Genomic DNA, 17,500 nt, shown 5'->3' with positions numbered 1-17,500 from the left:
TGGATACATCAGCTTGCTCGTTCAGCAGTCTGAACCTGCCTCATTAATAAAACACTGAAATCACTTTCAAATAGAACAGGTCACCACACATGGCAGAGGTCAAAGAAAGGAGTGGGGGGTGGGGGGGGAAGTGTGGGAGAGTTCGATTGTAAAAATATTAGTCTCACCAGGCTCTCATGAATACTGGAATGCACTTGCTATCCCACAATGCATTTCAACCTCTGTGATATCAGCAGTGTATGGTGTGAACACGTTTCAAATGCACTCCTGTGTAGGGATTTTTTCCTACTTTATTTCTTTTCTATTTTGTCAGACCCTGTGCACTGCTTATCCCCTCTATTTCATTAATTCATTTATTTATTTTTTACTCTTTGGCTCCAACAAAAAGAGCTTGGGCGGATAAGATGGGGTGGATTTTGTGTGCTTATCATGTCCTCTCAGATTTAGAAATTCACTAAATCAAAAGAGGAAGGAGAAAGAGAAAGAGAGGGAGAGAGAGAAAGAAGGTGGACTTATTTCTTTTATAATTTAAAACTTCCTTCCGTGCTCTTGCCAAGACACGCTCTGCTCTGTTTTGCTTATTTTGACATTTCTTCCCTCCCTGTTTTCTAAACAGTCCAGAATCCTTTGATATAGCAAAGCCAGATTGATCAATTTGGACCGAAGAGCGAAGCAATTGGTTTAAGGGATCCATACGGCGACTGCATATGATAAAAAAAAATTAAAAAAAGTCCAAACGTCTATTCATAAATCCTAGTGTTTATGCATTTGTCAATGGTCTGGTGGGAGATTAGTTTTTGCGGCATGATTCTATCCCTGCAAGCTTAATGCCGAGAGATGCTGCTCCCACTCACCCGCCTTCAACTACAGCAGTACGGAGAAGAACTCTGACTTTTTGAAGCATGAAACAGATATAATTTTTTTCCCGCTTTTTCATTCTGTATGCCTTTGAACACAAGCCTGAAGTACCAAGGTGTGCATTTTCTTGTTCCATTTATGCTGTTGAAACGTAATGATACAGATCGGAGACTTTCAAAGATGGCGGCTTTTCCAGATGGTTAAAGATAATAGGGATATCTCATCCGTATGCCGTCGGTTAATGGGGGGGGGGGGGGGGCGGCTCGTTGTGGATGCATATATATATATATATATATATATATATTGTATTTCAGGCCGAGGCGTAAATTATTAATAAGACACAAATTGACTTGTGCAGTCTTCAACAGCGTGTCTCATGCTGGCACACTTTTCATAGTGTATTCCTTTTCATTTCAACATTGAGAGAGAGGTTCAAAGACTGAGATTCTAAATTCTTGAAATATTCACACTTGCTGGGGTGACTGCAGGAATGCATTTTTGTGTGTGTGTGTGTGTGTGTGTGTGTGAGTGAGAGAGAGAGACACACACACACACACACTCAAATCCACACAATTTTTGACTCATAAATAGATCTGTGTGGTGTCCCCGTGCATTTTTAAATAAGTTTGTATTGATTTATTTGCTTATTTTTTGTCAATAGTTGACCTGTGACATGCGGAGAGAGACCGAATAGAGAGTTTCAGAAATTAATTCTCCTGTCTTTCTTTCTCATTCTCCCTTCCCCTATCTGTATCTCTCAATCCATTTCAATTTAGTGTGAATTTAAAGCAGAGCCATTTAAAGATTCCTCAAGATAGAGCGTGTGTGTGTGTGTGTGTGTCTGTGTGTGTGTAGCCGCATATATCTCAGCCAAATACAAAAACACTGACTAATGAATCATAAAACCTACCTCTCTGTGTGAATGAATGTATGTTTTGCTCAATGTATTTTTTTTTGTAAAGTGTATGGTGATTTTGCACTATAATTAATACATTGATTGGTGGATTGATCAGTAGTTGACTGATTGATTGACCTATTGATATATCTCTCCATCTCTCTCTGTGCCCACAGCGTTCAGTCGTGCGCCAGTGCCCATGGCGGTGGTGAGGCGGGAGCTGTCGTGCGAGGGTTACCCCATCGAGCTGCGCTGCCCGGGCACCGATGTCATCATGATCGAGAGTGCCAACTACGGACGCACCGACGACAAGATCTGCGACGCCGACCCGGCTCAGATGGAGAACACGCGCTGCTACCTGCCGGACGCTTACAAGATCATGTCCCTCAAGTAAGGATAGACACACACACACACACACACACACACACACACACACACAGCACAGTGCACACACACACACACAGCACAGTACACACACACACACACAGCACAGTACACACACACACACGCACAGCACAGCACAGCACAGCACAGCACAGCACAGCGCACGCACAGTGCACACACACACATGCATGCATAATATGTTACCTGCCCAACACACATAGTTCTTATATCATATTTGACATTTGCTGTGAGTATAATTATATGAATGCATCTTGCACATGTACACAATCTCCGCCGTATGCACACATGAGATGTGGCCCGCTGTAAGTATGAACAGAAGGTAGTACCAGCATGACTGTATAACACACACAAAAAAAAAAAAAAACTTCTATTTAGACAAACTGATCCTAGTGGGGCTTTGTGGAAAAGGTCACCTCATGGGGTCAGTGCTCTGTTAGGAGTGCATCACGCAAACGCTCCGAGTGTTTTGTCTCGCCGATAGACTGTAAGATGCCGAAGGGCTTTTTTGTGGTCGGCAGAGAGGCCACGGCTTACTTGACTGTGTACACAGTGCGTTGGACTTGACCGATGCATAGGCAAACATGTCACGGCTGCTTTCAATGTGGTCAGTGAGCAATTGCGTAAGTGGTCAGACGTTGGTTGCTAGGCTAGCTCCGGGAAGCTCTGTGTTTACAGTGCAGTTATGGATTGCTCATATAAGGTTATGGATCTTGTTTCTCTCACATATTGTGAGGATTTGTGTGTGTGTGTGTGTGTGTGTTGTTGTGTTTGTGTATGTATATGCAAGTATTTGTATATGACAATCGATTTATTCAATGTAGCAGATACCTTTATCCAAAGTGACACAGACTCACTCCAGTTTGGGTTTTGGAATCAAACGGGAATGTCCACCTATCGTCAGTCAGTGATGGTACTGCTGTGTGTGTGAGAGTGTGGGGGTGCGTGTGCTTCTGTGTGTGTGTGTGTGTGTGTGTGTGTGTGTGTGTGTGTGTGTGTGTTATCCTCCATTTTAAGTGGTTGGAGTTGCATACACAGCCCTCCAAACACAGCATCTCGGCATCATAAATCCCGCCGTCTCCGCTCGGAGATTCATACCCTCTATAAATCCTCGCCGATGGAAATCGATGCCCCCATCGCCAGTCATTTGAATACATTACCACTTATTTGTCTAAATAAATTATCTGCCCCCGCAAAACGGCGATGCCAAGGGGTTAAAACCCCGGGTCTGGAGCTAGCGCCGCACGCTCTGAATGTGCAGGTGGGTGTCGGAGAGATGTTGCTGCAGATCAAAGCATGTCGTGTTGATTCACCGCATCGCCTGCTTAGCGGAAGCTACCTCTATTATCCTCTTTGAAAACAGAGAGAGAGAGAGAGAGAGAGAGAGAGAGAGAGAGAGAGAGAGAGAGAGAGAGAGAAATAGAGAAAGAGCATAAGACGTAGGAAAGGAGCGAGAGGAAGGGATGGAGAAAGGGGGGGGGGGAAGAAAGACGCAGAAGCCGTGTGCGGAAATTGATCCGCTCTGTCGTCTGTGTTTCCCGCTGCTGCCCACACGCTAACACTAATCCCTCTTCAGCGAATCGAACCTGAAGCAGCGAGCAGAAGATGGCAGCAGCGAAAACAACAACAGCAACAACACAAACACACCAACAACAGCACCTACAATGATGCCGCAGTAGCACTTGTGCTTGTCGGCTTCATGCTTGGAGGCTTTGGAGGCTTGTTAGATCGGAGGCTAAGGGTTTAGAGTGACTTTGAGACGGGGGGGAGAAACGCTCGGCCAAGACACCGTGCAGCAACGAGCATCTCTTGTGTTGTCATGCTGCTGCACATTGGTGGTGGTTAGTGAGGTTCCCCTCTTCTCTGTAAAGCGCTTTGGGTGTCTTAAAAAGCGCACATTGTAAATGTAATGTGCTATTGTCGTTGTTGTTGTTATTGTGACGGGAGCAGAGAATAGAGGCTCATGGGCGATTTATAAATAAAGGGTTTGGGGTAGTTATGGATTTCAGTATGGCAGAGTCTGCCACAGATAAGGCTCTGATCCGGCATGAGTTTGGCACAGATTTGGTGTGAATCTGCTGCGCCATCATCACTGAGTCGGCCTGATTCTGGCACAGACCTGGCTCTGATCTAGCATGTGTATGGTGCAGTTTTGACACAGATTCTGTGCTAGTCTGCCGCAGCACTCGCACAAAGATCTGGAGTAAATCTGGCTCACATTTGGCTCACATCCGGCTCACATCCGGAGTGCATCCTTCTGGGATCTGGCAGGTCTTTCAGCCGGTCCATTCCAGACGACAGGGGGATTGTTCAGGTGGGGTGAGGGGTGGGAGTTGGGAGGTGGGTATCTTTGTGGCACTGCTGGCATGATTGTGTCGCACATTAGTATGTGAAGAAAGCCGAAACGAGTCATGTCTCCTCTCAGTCTCTCCCACTTGGCACATGTCAGGGAGACTGTGTGTGTGTGTGTGTGTGTGTGTGTGTGTGTGTGTGTGTGTGTGTGTGTGCGGGCGTGTGGACAAACGCCCTCAGCCACAGGAGGATGCCACAGCTGTTGCTAGGATCCCAATCTGTAAGCCTGTTAAAGAAATAAAAAAAAAGAAAGAAAGAAAAAACATGGGATTAAAAGGGGAAGTAAGAGGGGAAGAGGAGAGGGAAAGATGGAGTGAGAGAGGAGAGGGAAAGTAAGAAATGCCAAAAAGAGCCAAAACTCTAGGTGTGAGACACAATGAAGAAGCCGAGAGAGAGAGAGAGAGAGAGAGAGAGAGAGAGAGAGAGAGAGAGAGAGAGAGAGAGAGAGAGAGAGAGAGAGAGAGAGAGAGAGAGAGAGAGAGAGAGAGAGAGAGAGAGAGAGAGAGAGAGGAGAGTTGCGTGGAAGGAGAAACACACATTGGCACCATGTTTCCGGAGAAATCCGTCGTTGTCGACAGCATAATGAAGTAGAGAGATTAGCGCCAGTGTGGACAACACACACACACACACGATAGTCCCCTGGCATGCTTTTGACATAGTGCTTTTGTTAAGCGTATTGTGATGAATGCTGAGTACAGCCGTCAGATTTGTTTGGAGTTATGCAAGAATTCATTTGCATATGAAGAAATAATGCAAGAGAGAGGGAGAAAGGGAAACAGAGTGGCTGTGTACATCTGCAGAAAATAAGTTTTTCCTTTCGTTCTCTTTTTTATGGTATGTTGTGGCCAGATTGCTTGTGTTGCTTTTGCACGACTGTGCGGCCTATTTTCCGTTAAAGACAGTGGACAGATCACTTAATGGAGTGAGAACACAGCCGAGTCTGCCCAGCATGTGTGTAGTACAAGGCTGCTCCCCTCAGGCAGCATCTCTCTTCTCTCTTCTCTCTCTCTCTCTCTCTGTCTCTCCTTCTCCCTCTCTCTTCAGCTCATTCCCTCCCTCTCACCCCCCCTTCCCTCTCCCCCTTCTCTCTCCTTTTCCCTCTCTCTCTCCATCTCATTCCCTCCCTTTCGCCCCCCTTCCCTCTCTCTCTGTCTCTCTCTCCTTCTTACTTTCTCTCTCCTTCTCATTCCCTCCCTCTTCACCCCTCCCCCTTTCTCTCTCTCTCTCTCTCTCTCTCTCTCTCTCTCTCTCTCTCCGACCCTCTGTTGTCTGTCTTTGCCACACGGCGGTGGTCCTCCTGTGGGATTCGGGGGCTCTGTCTTCGTCTCTCCCTGCGGCCAAGGGCCACCTGCTCGTCCCCCTGCCTCTGACGTGGCACTGGCTGAGTCGCCTCAGTTGACTCCATTAGTGTCAGTATCTCAAGTAGTACATTAGCATAGACAGTGGTTTCATGCATAAAAGAAATAAACAAATATGATAGAGACCTGGACACACTGGACACACTAATTCATTTATGATTAGTATTGGTTAAATCGGTCTATATTGCCAGTTAGATACAAGTGCTCCTGAGTGATTGCTGGATACCATTTCTCTCTGAACAGACTTAGATTTTCAGTTTGTTGAGAGAGAGACAGAAATGGTTAAAGAAGTGAAAACTGAGAAAACAAAAAAAGATTACAAAATATATCAAAACAATAAATCAATTGTATAAATGCATCAATAAAAAGAGAGGTATGTGCCTGAGATTCAAACTCTGAAGTTTCTTTCCCATTTCTGACCGAGAAATTGTTGATGCAAGACACACACACACACAGACACACACACACACACACACACACAGACACAGACACAGACACAGACACAGACACAGACAGACACACACACACACACACACACACACACACACACACACACACACACACACACTAACACACTCTGTAACAATGATTTTTTTTTATCTAAGTGAAGTGAAAATGTGGTTCTGACCCACACTGTCGTTATAAGAAGCACACATTCTTCTGTAAGAGCATTTATCTAAAATGGTGGAACAGGGACATGCTTCCTGAGTACATTAATGGGTCTCAGGACAGACTTGTGGGCTTTTAGAGGATGTCTGTGTCTGCTTGACCCCGAGATACACCAGGAAATAGCCCTGCTTGGTCCTGTTCTCAGAAAAGTTTGCCTTGTCATTTTCACCACATTGGCCTTGTGTGAGCAGGTGTTTGGTGTGTATTGTGTTGGTTTGAGCAGGTGTGTGTGCTGTGTGTTGTAAATGCAATGGCCTGTTTTTGTTTCCCACTCCGTTGCATCAAGGTTAAACAGCAAGGTTCCAAAATATGGTTTTAAGTTTCACAACTGGCTTAGGGTGTTGTTGTTGTTGTTGTTGGTGTTGTTGGTGTTGGTGTTGGTGTTGGTGTTGTGAGTGTGTGTGTGTGTCTGTGTGTGTGTGTGTTTTGGCATGTCCTTCACGATTAGATGGGCTGGTAATTTCTCATCTGAGATTCTCATCTGGAACACCTCACCTAACCCCAGCAGTCTGTGTAATTACAGCACATTGCATTGTGGGATATAATTTCCCATATCAATGTCAAAAGAGGGGAGGGATGAAGAATAGGGGATGGATGGATGGATGGATGAATGGATGGATTGATGAATTTCCTCAGAAAATATTTTTGTTCTGAGCAGTTCTGAGACATCCTGTCTCCACTTTCCCCAAACATACAGCATGCTCTGGGTGAAATCCTGTAGTTTTTTGATACCGAGGTGAGCCTGCTCTGGAGGTACAGAAGTAATTGCATCACTAAGTCACCAAATGAGCATGCTGCAGCAATTGTAATTGTTTGTTTGATCCTGATGCAACCTTTACGCAAGCCTTTATTTTTATGCCATATGAGATGTTGCTAATCCATTACATTTCAACACTTTGTAGTCCCTCTCTCTCAGCCTGATGAAAACAAAATACAAAAGAATAGTACTATATATTTTCTTCAGTGTGTGTGTGTGTGTGTGTGTGTGACAGAGACAGAGAGTGTGTGTGTGTGTGTGTGTGTGTGTGTGTGTGTGTGTGTGTGTGTGTGTGTGTGTGTGTGTGTGTGTGTGTGTGTGTGTGTGACAGAGACAGAGAGTGTGTGTGTGTGTGTGTGTGTGTGTGTGTGACAGAGACAGAGAGTGTGTGTGTGTGTGTGTGTGTGTGTGTGTGTGTGTGTGTGTGTGTGTGTGTGTGTGTGTGCACGTGCACGTGCATGCACATCATATACACAGAACAAAAGTGATCACCCCTCTCGGTCAGTCACCCCTCTCGGTCGGTGCGTTGGTCTGTTGTGCATGTCCTTCTCCTCCACGTTGCGTCATGGCTGGCATTTCTTTGACCCACTTCAAGCCTGGAGGGTTGGGGCTTTGGGCGCGACCAGGCTTGAAGGCAAAGAGAAGCAGATTAGCCTGAGAATCCACTCAGTTCCGTTCGCCCTTCATCTCCTCAAAGCCCTGCCTCTGTCTCGGCCGGGGATGCTATGTCACTGGCATGACTTCCATAAACAAAAATGCTCGTGCATATCCTCGGTTTGATATCCGCTGCCAGAATACTCTGCCAAGTTTTTTTTTCTTTTTTTTTTTTAATTTTTTCTTTTTTCCTCAAATGTTTTCTCATACTGTTGCAAAGTCTGTGCATATGTTAGCAAGGCACTCCAAGTCGAACTTGTAACAACTTTATCTGTGTCAAATTGCGTGTTAATTGGATAGGTTTATTAGCGCCATAAATACAATAGAATAAAAAGCTTTTAAGGAGGAACGGTCTGGAATTAATCAAAGCAAATCACTGCCATCTTGAAAGCTTTGGAAAGGGGGGGGGGGGGTGAGCGGTGAAATGCATCCATCATTCCATCCTGTGGTTCATTTGAAAAGTGAAAAAAAGAAACAGAAGAACACGGCAAGAATAAAGAAGTCAGGAGGGAAAAACAGACGTCTGCTCTTCATTAAAACGTTGGAGCAATTAGGCTATAGCGTCCTGGTCAGCTTGGTCCGTAACCTAATATCGGTCACATATGAAGAAGCAAGTAAGCCTTGACCACCTGAGCTCCATGAATAACCAGGGTCAAACTCTTGCAGATGCGCTCTCTCTCTCTCTCTCTCTCTCTCTCTCTCTCTCTCTCTCTCTCTCTCTCTCTCTTTGGGCTCGCTCTCTCCGCGAGGAGACGGCTGGAACAGTCATGGGGAGTTGAAGTACATGTCGAACATTAGCCATCTCCCCTCTGTAATCCTTTGAAGAATCGAGAGCTCCATCTGATTTGTGCCCCCTACTCCTTTTTCATTCATTTTCTTTCTCTCAGATCTTCACTAATCTCCACAACATTCCTTTCGTATTCAAATAAAGTACTTAATAATTAGAAATGCTTTGTTGTTTTGGAATGCAAAAAAAGGGAAAAAATATCTTAGTAGGGCACTTTCAAAGTTTTTAATACAAACTAACTTCCATATTTCCATACCAACTGTATCACCTTTTTTGAGTTATCTGGTGCTGCATCAAATCTCTGAAAAAAAGTAATTGCGCTTTCTCTGAAATCTTATCTTGCAAAAAGATTATGATGAATGTTCCTTGTGCTGAAAAAGTAGAAATCTAGAATGCTTAGTGAACAAAAAAAAAAACATATTGAACTCTAGAATGCTTAAGAGTGTTGGGTGTCTAGTTTAGAATGCTTGAGTAGGCAGGGAGTTGAATGTGATGAAAGAGCATTGCAATGCATTAACCTTTGCCCTTTCCCATGGGTGGAACGCTAAGTAAAAGTCAAGCCATGAATGTTGATTGTGTGTTAATCTCTGACATAAGACGTTCATCAGATGAACTTTTGTCAAAGATTTCATATAAGTTCCCTAGATCACATCTCCTCTAAGTTTTAGTTCTAGTGTGTGTTTCTCAAGGTCACCCCCAGCATATGTAAACGAGTATGGAAAGTATGACTTCTTTGACTTCCCTCAGTTTAGCTGTGTGTTGTCTCATCGTTTAACAAAAACATGGCAGAAAGACGATTCATTATGTGACCTTGGCCGTTTCCACTAAACAAACAAACCTGTAGGCTGTTTGTTTTCGGGTGCATGATAGGTCTTGGGGGCATTTTTCTTTCCAACCATATGGCCAACGAAAGTCATAATTCATGCTTTGGTATATGAGCTTGGCAATTAAAATCAAAGTGGATACACTCACCTAATAGCATACAAATGACTTTTGAGTCGCACCACCTGGAACCTATTTAGTGTGCTTGCTTTTGCTGCGCATTCATTCCGTCACGGCAATGCTATGCAGACATATCGGCCTCTGAACATATCCACATTGTGGTGTTTGGTGAGCCTTGGTGGCCCTTTCACTTTAGTCCACTTGTGTGATTAACAAGACAATAATAGAAAAGAAAGAAAAAAAAAAAAAACATGGCTCCCTGGGATTCCCATGATTCCTTCGCCGCCACTGTAAAATCATATACAGGCCCAGAGAGCAACGTGTGAAGCGAGATCTGCAGGGAGTCGGAGAATAGAACGTTGGGAGAAAATAGGGAGATGAGGGGAAGGAGAAAGCAAAGAGAAGAGCAGAAGACAGAAAATAGTCGTATTCCCCAGCGGAGTAAACAACGGAGAAGGGCTGTGAGTGCAGTTGGATGTTTTTGATGATTACTTCGAGAATTTAAGGCTCCATCTGCACAAGCCGCTGTCTGGGCTATCATCTCTCATCCCCTCTGGACCACTGTTAACTCTGTGCGTTTTCTGTTCTTTCACTTTTTTTCTCCATCATCTCTTCTCCTCTCCTCCCCTCCCTCCTTCTCCTCATTATGACTCTTCTTCTCGTCTCTTTGCTGTCTCTTTTTTTTCTTCTCTTTCGTCTGTTTATCTTTTTGTCTCCCTCGGTTTTTTCCCTCTCTGTCTGCCGTCCACCTGTAAATGACATCACCCCACATTCATTATCCTCCCCATTCTTCCTCTGTCTCCCTCCCCAAACATAACCATCATCAACACCACTATTTCCCTGGACTCCTTCCTTCCCTCTCTCCCTCTCTTCATCCCCCTCTTTTTCTCACCAGAACCATCTCCAGCACCCTTTCCCTGAATCCCTTCTTCCCTCCCACTTTATTTGCTCTGTCTCTAGCTATGACTATCCTCAACACCCTTTCACCAAATCCTTCCCTCCCACCTCTCTCTTTCTCCCTCTCTCATCTATATCACCCTTTCCCCAAACACCTTCATGCTTCTCTCTTTCTTTCCCTCCCCCTCATCTTTTCTCTTTCTCACTGTGACCGTCCTCAACACTGTAACACCAAATACCCTTTCATTCATCCTTCTCACTTCATCCTTTCATCCCTCCTTCCCTCCTTCTCACTTCATCCTTTCTCCTTCTCTCCTTTCTCTACCACCCTCTCACTGAATCCCTTATTCCTATCCTTTCCTCTCTCCTTCTCTATCTCCCCCTCTTTTTTCCTCTGTTTCTCACCATGGACATCCCCAACACCCTTTCACCACATCCCTCTTTCCCTACCGATCACCCCTTCTTTTCTCATTCTTCCCTCCCTCTCTCCTTCCTTCTTTCCTTCCCTCCGTCATAGTCATCATCCCCCCCATCTATCCCTTCCGTTCTCCTCCGCTTGATAGCAACCTGCTGCGGTTTCATTTGACCCAATTAGGAGACTTAAAGCCAGCCAGGCCCAGCTCATCCGTGCCACTCTGCGGATACTTCCGGAAGACTCCAACGCAAACGAGATGGTGTCTCGCTAGTGATTAAGTCGTCCTCTTTTTTTTTCACTCTTCTTCTATTTTTTTTTTTTCTAAATCTCATTTCAAAAGCAGGGTAAGGCCAGCCAAAATCGGGTGAAAAATGATTCCCTATTGCAAGGAAATATTTCTGGAAGACTACCACACATGGGCGATTGATATGTCCCTGGGTGGCTGGGAGATAACTGGAGGAGCTGACATCTGACTACCGGATGGTCTGGAACCCTGAGCCGCCAAAACAAGCTCCTTTGGGGGCTGACTTGTTAGGGATTTTGCCAGACGAGACATTCCAGAAAGATATTTCACTTTGGAACCCTTCATAGAATATCTCCATCATGCAGATTCAATCTCCCAATGTTACATCCGCAAAGGCAAAATGTGATTTTAATCTCCTCACATTTGTAGTGAAGTTGACATGAGGCAAAATCACCACCACTGGTTTGACATGGTGCCATTTCTTTAATGATATCTCAACCTATGGATTTTTGTTAGGCCAACTTATAATGGGGCCATCTCTCTTTTCTTTATCCCTCTTTCTTTTTCTTCCTCTTTCCCTCTCTCTCTGTCTTTCTCTCTCTCAATCTATCCCTCCCTCTATCTCTTTCCCTCTCTCTTTCCCTCTTTCTATCTCTCTGTCACTCTATTTCCTTTTCCCTTTCTCTCTATCTCTCTCTCAATCCCTCCCCCTCTCTCTCTCCTTCCCTTTTCCCCTCTCTCACTATCTCTCTCTTTCCCTCTGTCTATCTCTCTCTCTCTCTCTCTCTCCCTCTCTCCCTCCCCCCTCTCTCTCTCTCCCCTTCATTCTGTATGATAAGAGCCCAGATGAATGTCCTCTGCCGTGGCAGAGAGTCCGCAGCCCCGTAATGAGAAGGAATGGGAGCTGTGTGTGTGGTTCAGTCTATTAGTCCTGGAGAGGGGAGGAGAGAGCACTTTCCCTCACAACGCTCCGATGAGCCTCAACGTCCGATGAAAGCAAACATTCCCAGTCCAGCCCAGTCGCGGAGACGGGTCTGAGAGACTCGTCTCGTTGGCCCATTCGAACATTTCTCTTCTTGCTCTCCTCCGTGGTTTCTCTCACTCTTTCCATCTCCCTTACTTTCTCTCATTCTTTCTTTCTATCTTTCTTTCTTTCTTTCTTGTTTTTCGCTCTCTTTCTCTCTATATCTGTATATTTTTCTTGATGTCTATCTCTTTAATCTTTTTCTCTCAATCTCCCTCTCTCGCTGTCCTCTCTCTATCTCCATTTCTCCTCTCCCTCTTTCCCCTCTCTTATCTCAATTTCTCTCTCTCACTCTCTCTCTCTCTTTGTCTCTCTCGTTCTGTCACTCTTGCCCTCTTTAACTGTTGTTTCTCTCCCCCTTTCAAACGCTGCTTAACTCGAGTCTCTTTAATTAGACGACGGGTGTTAACATCCATTTGATGTGAGTTTCCATCCGTGCATGTCAATGTTTCTGCCGCAAGTATGTGCGCATCCCCCTCACCCTGCGTTTGTTCGGTGAGTCTAGAGGGACATTTTTCCAACTTTTGTTCTTTCTTTCTTTTTTTTTTTTCCTCTCGAGCGTAGGCTGCCATACTTTTTAACTTGACCTCCCCGACTTCGCCCTGACTGTTTCATCTCGCCCTTGAGAACTCATCGTCAGAGGGAGCGAGTTAACTCGAGTCCTAATCTCGACTTGTGAGCGGCGTCACCCGGAACCTTCCGTTACTCCCTTCCACTCCCTCACCTTTCGAGTCTCTCTCCCTAAAATAGCTATCCCATGATGCCACAGTCTCTCCGGTGCGGCGGTGTTTTAAATTGAAATAAAGTGACAGATTCGCCACAATGTTCTCGGCGGCTCCACTCTCTCAGTAGTGAGTCGAACACACACACACACACACACACACACACACACACTCTCTCTCAGTAGTGAGTCGAGCCTCGCGCGTCAGTGTGTGCTAAGCGCTGGGTTTTTTTATGGATATCTACTTGGGGAGGTTAGCTGGGGGAGACGTGGGGTTTGTGGGGAGTCGGGAGGGTTTGGAGGATTACCCTCAAAGTCAGCCGCTCCCCATGAAAGAAATCTGATTTAGCTTAGCACACCAGCCGGTGCCACCACACGCCGCAGCCAAGGCATTTTACATCAATGTACAGCGGCAAACCTCAAATACCTCACTCTGAACTACAATGCAAGAGGAATGTAGATTATGTCCCTCGGTTAGGTGGGGGGAAAAAAAGGCCGCAGTCGCAGATTGAGAAAGAGAGCGTGTCTGGACTAATGAATATTTGAAGGTGTGCGTAATGCAAGGTTTTAGTGGTTTCCTCCCAGTAGGTTCATCCGGTCTCTCTCTCTCTCTCTCTCTCTCTCTCTCTCTCTCTCTCTCTCTCTCTCTCCCTCTATCTCTCTCTCTCTCTCTCACTCTCTCTCATGAGTCATCCAGTCTCACTGAGCCAGAGTGTGGCCTGACAGTCATGCTTCAGTGCCACAGCCATTGGCACCTGTTAGAGCTTAATGCTGCAGCCTGGCCTTGGAGCTCTGCCGCTGCTGCTGCTGCTATTGTTGCTTCTGACGCTGCTGTCTTTCTTCCACACCAGCAGGGGGCACTGTGACGTGTGCACCCCATGAGGAGCCACTGCAGTGAGTTGGTTTAGCGCCATGCTGTGTGTGTGTGTGTGTGTGTGTGAGAAGGAGTGGTACCGGTGGTGGATGGGGGGGGGGGGTGTGTCGGTCGCCGGTGCAGAAGATGGGGGAGGGGGGGTTTCGGTTGCCTCCCTCCCCTCCCAATGTGCACCTCTCACAGGCTCGCGGTGACACAAGCTGTTCGTCTGGGAAGGCATCCAGGGCAAGCGACACTCCACAATCCCTGGGAGGTGGGCCGTGTGTGTGTGTGTGTGTGTGTGTGTGTGTGTGTGTGTATGTGTGTGTGCTCTCTCGTTCTGTTCTCTCAGTCTGTCCGTGTGTGTGTTCTCTCTGTCTCTCCTGTTTTCCCTCCCGGTCTCCAAACACTGCATACATTCTGTTTCTCTTTCCCTCGAAGGACTTGTACTCGTACTCACACTCTCCGACTTCCTCCCTCTCCCCTCATCTCCGATCTCCATCTAACTCCAGTTCTTTCTTCTCTCTCTCTTTCTTTCTCTCTCTCTCTCTCTATGTCTCTCTGATGGGACCTTGGCATTTATGTGGTGATATGTGGGTATGCCATGGTGACTGGGGGGGGGGGGGTACACTGTAGTGTTTTAAGGTGTTTTTGATCCATGCAATTGTTCAATAAAGGGGTTTTCTCTCTCTCACTCTCTCACTGTCTTTCTTTCTTCCTTTCTTTCTTTCTTTCTTTCTCTTCTCCGTCAAACCAATACAAGACATCTGTGTTTCGAGTGGCTCTGTGGGCCTGTTTGACTGTGGTCTGGACCTCCCTACACACACAAGTATCCACTCCATTCTCTCCTCAGTGGTTCCCGGGGAAGCCCGGCGCACACACACACACACACACACACACACACACACACACACACACACACACACACAGTCTTTCTTGTGTTATTGAACACCCCTAACCCCTGTTCCCCTATATAATCGTGGCCCAGCCAGGCTGTGCTCACCTGTTCTGCTCTGCTCCGCTCCTCTTGTGATCTCGTAGCCAGCACTCCAGCGCTGCTATCTCCAGTTTCACGTACGTGAGTTTCCCCCACTAGCCCCCCCCCTCTCTCTCTCTATCTCTCTCTCTCTCTCTCCCTCTCTCTGCCATGGGGACTTGGGGGGGGGGGGGGGGTTGAAGGTGGTTTTGATCCATGCAATGGTTCAATAAAGGGGTTTTAAAAGTCAAAGTCTCTCTCTCTCTCTCTTTCCCTCTTACTCTCTCTTTCCCCTTCTCTCTCTCTCTCTGTCTCTCTCTCTCTCTGTGTCCAGCTGCCTCTCCTGCAGACGGATAGAGAGCTGGTTGAGGTTGCGCTCACTTGTTCTCACGGTTTTCACGTGTGTGTGTGTGTGAGCATGTGTGTGTGTGTGTGTGTGTGAGACGGGGAACGATCGTAAGAGAGAGTTAAGGATAGAGCGGTGGACATAACACACGTGGAGTATTGAGGGACAGATGGACACAGGTTCGGGTTGCAGGTTTTCTTTTTTTTTTCTGTTCCGTCATTAAAACGGCAACATGCACTTTCTTTCATTTGTGCCGACTTGCCGCTCTAAAACTGCACTGAACAATCACCTGTCAGTATGACTGGCTGCACAGAGGACTCTGTATGATTGGCAGTAGCGTGCGGTGACCATACATTTTGGTAGGGCAGAAAGGCTTTTTTTTTTTTTTTAATAGCCTATCATTTTGGGCTACATATTTTACATGACTTTGCTGTATGCTTAAATCATGTCACAGTCAGAAATGTAAGTGGATTAAAATTGTAGATCAGTAACCCATCAGTTAAGTTTGCATCGTTCTCATCACGTTAAACCAGTGAAGCTAGCAACCGTTGTTGCTATGGGTAAACAAAACTACCCTTCTTGTGTTCTGTTTGGCTTGCTAACTAACTATCTAATATTTTTAAGTAGTTGGGTTTTATAACTGCAACTCGAAACAGTTGGGTGTCATGGATAATTGTCTGACCACTCACTGTAGAACTAGGCCTATATTATAGGCTATATAGCTCATTCTGAATGCAGTATGTGGCTATAGGCCTACCTTTGAACACCGCTGCCTTATTGTTTTTGCGCTGTCCAAAGATGTTATTAAATCCACTAGCTACTAAACCAAGGAAGACACCAGGGTTAGCTAACTTATCTTCTAATTTCAACCTCTCATTGTTTTTTTTAACAGGTGCAACACTACTCGCCATTTCTGCATCTTGAAATGAAACAATAGGCTTACTGGCAGAATAATTTGAGCAGTTCTAGAATATGACCATGGGGCAGACTACTTTACGACCATATAGGCGTCTTTTAGCGCGGATTGCAATCCTTATTGAAGCCGCCAGGGTTATGCAATAAATATATGGAGGAATGCGATCGTCGAGGTGCCCTGCCCCAACATTGCATGACACATTAAACTCAACGAGAATCGCCACCATCATCCAAAAGTTGATGTCAATAGACCAAAAATAGTTGGAAAGCCTACAGAAACTACAGATAATTAATGTGACAATCGCATTATTAAAAATAGACTTGGAGCAATGATTTACTGAGGAACTATTTTTTGTGGAGGATGCTTCAGGTAATTTGTTGCCCCACCTGCCCATATGGACCGCACACACCTGATGATTGGGTCATGTTTCAAAAAGTAAAAATTAAAAATAAAAGAACCCCATGATTAACACCTAGTTTAAGACTCAAAGAAAACTTCAAAGAAGATTTCCACTTAAAAAGTGGAAGTCTACGCATATTCTATGTCTAGAAAAACTGACCAAGGTGTTTGTTATGTTGTATAGAAACAAGGTAGTCCTCTGGAACCATCTATCTAATTAGCACAGTTATACCCTGAAGTAGAGGGCCGGCCATCGAGGAGGAGAGTTCTCCTGATAAAAGACCCCTCCGATGTGACTCCCCATGTTCCAGTTCCCGAGAGGGAAGGTCTGCTCCTGATCCTATTGCCTGAGATAATTAGTAGCCCCCCCACCCACACACCCACACACACGCGCACACACACACACACACACACCCACTCACACCCAATAACACAGTAAGACTAATGAGTACTCTGCCATTGGTGATTGCCTCATTAACATGGGTCTAATAATAACTCCCAAAAAGAGCAAGCTCTGTTTATCACAACATAGTGTTTCTTTTCCCCTCTCCTTTTTCTGTCTTGCACTCGTTCCTCACTCCTAACCTTTGCAAAGGCGCTGAACTGGGGTGTAATTTCAAGGTTTTCTGGTGATATTTATATGCGTATGACTAATGCCACAATTACATAATCTTTTCTTCTTTTTTTTTTTTTCTTTCGCTGTCGCGCTCCAGTTGAAGTTGCTTGTCTGAGTGTGTGTTTAGCGTCTTTCAGGGCAGACGCGGGGCGGGGCGGTCTGGCTTTGTGCAATGTGGTGTCTCCAGACTGTGTGTGTGTGTGTGTGTACTGTATGTGTGTGTGTTTGTGTGTGTGTGTACTGTATGTGTGTGTGTGTTTGTGTGTGTGTGTACTGTATGTGTGTGTGTGTGTGTGTGTACTGTATGTGTGTGTCAGTACTTGATGGCAGGGAATCGTACTGTTATTCAGGATGTTTGATTTCTGATTTCCTCCAGTAGCTTGCATGCCCCCACAGTCTCCATTTTGTTGGTTAGAGAG

The 17,500-nt window shown here is 45.6% G+C and overlaps 1 protein-coding gene across 1 annotated transcript in view; it reads left to right on the top strand.

Annotated features, from left to right (window-relative positions):
- LOC143127887 (adhesion G protein-coupled receptor L3) overlaps nucleotides 1-17,500 on the top strand; it is a 197,182-nt gene that overhangs the window by 25,368 nt on the left and 154,314 nt on the right. Inside the window, exon 2 of the mRNA XM_076289600.1 lies at nucleotides 1,930-2,143. Coding sequence (XP_076145715.1) covers nucleotides 1,953-2,143 — 191 coding nt within the window. The 5' untranslated portion in view covers nucleotides 1,930-1,952. The remainder of the gene's footprint in view (nucleotides 1-1,929; nucleotides 2,144-17,500) is intronic.

The sequence above is a fragment of the Alosa pseudoharengus genome, unplaced genomic scaffold (genome assembly GCF_046254945.1).
Source record: "Alosa pseudoharengus isolate Yale_2024_CS ecotype anadromous, Long Island Sound unplaced genomic scaffold, YU_APseudo_1.1 YU_APseudo_1.1_scf_17, whole genome shotgun sequence".
Classification (NCBI taxonomy): Eukaryota; Metazoa; Chordata; class Actinopteri; order Clupeiformes; family Clupeidae; genus Alosa; species Alosa pseudoharengus.
This window is presented reverse-complemented; position numbering and strand designations above follow the sequence as displayed.